General features: G+C 45.0%; 1 protein-coding gene across 1 annotated transcript in view; it reads left to right on the forward strand.

Annotated features, from left to right (window-relative positions):
* Positions 1-4,560, forward strand: part of LOC106961114 (testican-2-like) — a 59,574-nt gene that overhangs the window by 28,338 nt on the left and 26,676 nt on the right. The window contains exons 4-5 of the mRNA XM_015054634.1: positions 2,617-2,731; positions 3,070-3,178. Of these exons, the coding sequence (XP_014910120.1) occupies positions 2,617-2,731; positions 3,070-3,178 (224 nt within the window). The remainder of the gene's footprint in view (positions 1-2,616; positions 2,732-3,069; positions 3,179-4,560) is intronic.

Here is a 4,560-nt window from a genome sequence, read left to right on the forward strand (position 1 = left end):
GGGGGGGGGGGGGGGGGGGGGGGGTTTCAAACACATCTAGAGAGAGGATTCTCAGAAGCAGCAGATTGAGCTGCAAATCACAGTCTACCAAGAAATGATTCTCAGACCACGGAGAGCCTGTTGCCATGGAAACGTCATCATCGCAGGCACTGCTTTAATCCGTGGAAGCTTGTTAAGTTAACATGAGGCTCAGGCAGCCACCTTATGCTTCTGCACTCACAACACAACGCTGTGCCAGTATTCTGGCTGCTCACAGGGGACACAATTTCATCAGAAATGTTTCCGTCCCGGAAGGCAGGATTATTTTTGTTTAGTTATTGCTTCAGTAAAAGGGTTTGCTTAAAATACATTTTGTGTACACGAAGCCGTTTTAATTTTTGTGACTCCCGGTGCTGTATTTTTTGCTTGTGTTCTGGTGGGAATTAAACAACAGACCTGCATCAGAGAGACAAAACGGACAAAAAGGGTGGAGAGCAGAGGAAGCCGGTGGCGCTGCGGGAGACGGTACAGAAAGTCAACCAAATATAAGGCTTTAATGTCGATATTCTGAGGAGGTGAGGAGTCTGCATTTGGGCATTCACAGTTCCTGCAGCGGAGCAGTCAGCCTGTCACTTATGTAACAATCTCAGTCCCGACAGCTCGTCGTATTGTTTTGGATTTGCTTCTAAAAAATCAGATATCTGTCCGACGGCTACAATAATCCACGGGAATTTGCCGCATGAATATATTCAGTTTAAAGGAAAAAAAAGAGAGGAGATGATAAGCCTTAATGATAATATAGCCATAAAAACGGCACTCAGTGAGAGAAGAAAATGAATTCGAGTATGATTTACGGGGGCACAGATGAGTTGCCTTCCACCCCCCCCCACCTCCTTTCTGTTTGCTGCTCTGGCAGTGAACAGAGGCGGACATGTAGATGAATGGAAGACCGCCCGGTGTTAAAAAGGACGGCAAGGCCACTTCCAGGTCAGGCTCTGGGAGGCCTGTTCGGAGTAGATAGCTGTGACAGATGAGCATATAGAGAAAGGCTGACAAACTGTCTCACGTTAGCTGCTTCAAGAGTGAATGATGGATGGAGACACACCGAGCAAGCAATTTAGATTTAGTTCAAGTAGCAAGAAGCTTTTCTCTGTCAGAGTCAACTAAAGTTTAGTATGTAATGTCCATAAATAAATCAAAGAGATGGTAACAGTTATACCACATTAATAAAAAACTGACTAATTGATGTAGCACTAAAATAAAAGTAGTCATCGTCATCCTTCGTTGTTTGTGGCTGAAAGAAGAAGGTTCCTGTCCAAGATTTCTTGGTACGTGAACCTATCCATACGTTTCCCAATAATTCTGTAACTTTAGCTTTCTCCAAACATAGCAGGTCTGAGTTGAGCCCAAATAGTCCAGTTTTGTTCTCATATTACCGCAGAACTTTCTCCTAATTCCTTCTGGAATCAGTTAGATGTTCAACAGGCTGGTACAAAATGTGTATGAATAATAAGATCTTTTATGAAGCCCTAGACAAAGGAAATGAATGATGACTTTATAATTCTTCGACGTTGAAATAACTCAACCAGATTCTTGCTGACCGCTTTTGAGGCCCGTTCCAGGCTTCTGCAGATCCAATGTGATGTCCCAGATGTCTTTTGGTTACGACTTTGTTCCCACCCATGGTGGCAGAGAGGTTGGAACAGATAATACAGTAGGGTTCAGGTTTGTTTGTTGCAAACTGACCACCAATGTCCTCAGATCACAGCAGAGGGCATATTCCTTCTGTAACAGGCCATGAAAAACAAATATTTCCTTATTGTATTTATACAGGCTCTGCTCTTTTGTACACAGCAGGTACACAGCTCCAAGTCTCAAGACAAAGTGCACTGTTTTGAACACAGGAACTATCAAACTGTTACACATCTTGCACGCTAATGACGTACAAACACACTGCATGCTGCTATAGGTGAATAGCATTGCCTTCCATTGCTACTGCTGCAATATTTACACAAAAACTGCATAAATGTTGCAGCAGCAGCCTCATACCACACTATGCAAACAATCTGTCTTCGCTGATGAAGATTTACTCACCTTGGCATGCAATAGTCTAGAGAAGTGTTTCCCAGCCCTGGGCCTCGTGGCACACTGCCCTGCATATTTTAAATGTTTCCCTGCCTTAATATTCCTGATTCAGGCGATTGCAGTTCAGCAAGTGCCTGTTAATCAGCCATCAATTGGAATCAGCTGTTGTTGAAGCAAGGAAACACCTGAAACATGCAGGGCAGGGTGCCTTGTGAAAAAATGTGGAATTCTGTGGCAGCAACGAAAACAAAACTTTAGGAAAATATTAACAAAGTGTCTTAAGCTTTTATTTGTAAGAACATCCTCCTTTATTTTCCTTCAGTTCAATACAGATCCTAATGTAATTTTACAACATCAAAAGAGCAACAGCTTTGCACTTATGTAACAATTCAGACCAACTCTCAGGTCTTTCTGAGTAAGCCAAGGCGAGCCACGTGGGAGCTGAGGCTGGAAGCCAAATGCAAAACTATAAGCAGAGGAATCTATTTGTTAGCAGAGAAATGAAGCTGCGAAGCATCACCGTTCACGTCCAATTTTCCGTTTGTTTCCCAGATGTAGACACCACCAAGGACCCCTGTCAGAAGGTTAAGTGTAGCCGACACAAGGTGTGCATCGCCCAGGGCTACCAGAGAGCCGTGTGCGTCAACCGCAAGAAGCTGGAGCACAGGTGAGCGTGTGTAGAAAGAAAGACTGATTGGCTAATTCCCCAGACACAGAAAGATTGAGAAAACTTCCTCCAGCACGCTGACATGAGGTCAACACTGATAGTCTACACTGCTGCTAGAGTGGGATGTGTTTTGCTGCTGGCCAGAGTGGGAACAATAAGAGGGCTCCTGCTGTGTAATGAGAAGCTAATACATTCAGACAACATGGAGGGGGACTGTTTGCATCGTGATCTCATGCCCAGCCTGGAGCTGCTGAGTCTCTACTCTGAGTTAATATGGCAGTGGCTGTCTGAGCTTGATGAAGTAAGGGTGAAGTATTTGCATGTCCCTTACCCCACAGACTGAAGCAGCCCGCTCTCCGCTCTCCTGATGGGAACTGTCAGCCATGTCCCATCTCCTCCACCGGGCCAGTGTGTGGATCAGACGGACACAACTATGCCTCAAAGGTACGTTTTCCCATGTTTAGAGGCTCTGTACAAATGCGTACTGTAGAAGCACATTGAAAACATTTCACCTAAGGTGAAGGAAGACGGCTTAAACTACCAGAACTTTACAATATAAAACAGTAAAGCGTTAAGACAGAAGTCTTTTCCATAAAATTAGCGAATGAAGGACAGGAGTTGGACTCCTGACTACCACGGGCTAAAGTCTCTGTAAGCGGGGCGCCGTGCTAACCACCGCGCTGCGCAACGCCCCTATTGCGGTAGCCTATGCTGTAATTTACAGATTGTCTTTGTTAAATTATTTACATTTTTATACAGTTTGAGCTTTCTGACGAACTCACCTAGTCCACCTTCTTTCATTTCCTTGGAAAAATCTGTTTTGTCATGTGATTGCGACTAGTCGACTAGCCCAGAAAAAAGTCATTGCAGAAAAAAGAATTGACTAGTCGACTAATTGATGCAACCCCTATTTCAGATTGTGGCAGGAAGCCGGAGTGCCCGGAGAGAAACCTGCAAACAGGAAACCTGTCAAATCTTTTTACCTTTTGCCCCATAAATTTAAATCAGACACATGTTTGGTCCCAGTCAGATTTCTCCAGCCTCAAAATGGTTACTAGGTCTTCTAGGATTCTTTTCTTCTTCCGATGTTAATGTTATTTTTAGCTCCTCTCCAAAGGGCCCTTTGCCATCTTCCAGAGGAGGGGCTGGAGAAATTAACCTCTGGTGTTTGATCAGTTCTTTTCATAAATGTAAATGAAACCGTTGTTGGACATGTCTTCACTGCAGTCGCTGTCTGCAGTGAAGACATGCTCGTCGTGTGCCTTGACAGTTCGTTCTCCCTTCATTAAGCAACAGTAGATGTCTGTCAGCTTTGGATCCCCACAGATGACGGAGGACAGGTGGTACGTCTCCGTCCCACATTCTGCAGGCACCTCTATGGTCTCTATGGCTTTTGTTTGGTACTTCCTGGTAAACCTGTGCAGAAAAAACACCAGGACCTTATTATCGGCCAGGCAATGTTTTTTCTGCCAGGGTGACCCGCAGCCTGAACAACGGCGTTTGCATGCCAAATCCAACCAGTACTCAAGCAGTATGGATATACTGGTTGAAAATAATACTGGTGGAAGGGCAATCAGGGCGCCGTTGTTCAGGAGCCTGAGGGAAGTGGCTCCACAGTTAGAGCAGGAGTCGTTGTCATATAACTCTCTCTCTGTGTCGCCGCCAAACGAATCCAGCCAGACCAGAACAGACTCCAGCAAACTTTTTATGTCGTAGTCCTTTCCCACGCCTGATGGTAGCTTCCTCTCCCTCAGCTCCATCAGAACTGGGGAAAGGTCTTCCCGACTAAAATGTTTGCTGGGCTGACGGACAGCTGAGAGTAAGAGACT

Source organism: Poecilia latipinna, unplaced genomic scaffold (assembly GCF_001443285.1).
Source record: "Poecilia latipinna isolate Pla-1442-1.1 unplaced genomic scaffold, P_latipinna-1.0 Scaffold1265, whole genome shotgun sequence".
Classification (NCBI taxonomy): domain Eukaryota; kingdom Metazoa; phylum Chordata; class Actinopteri; order Cyprinodontiformes; family Poeciliidae; genus Poecilia; species Poecilia latipinna.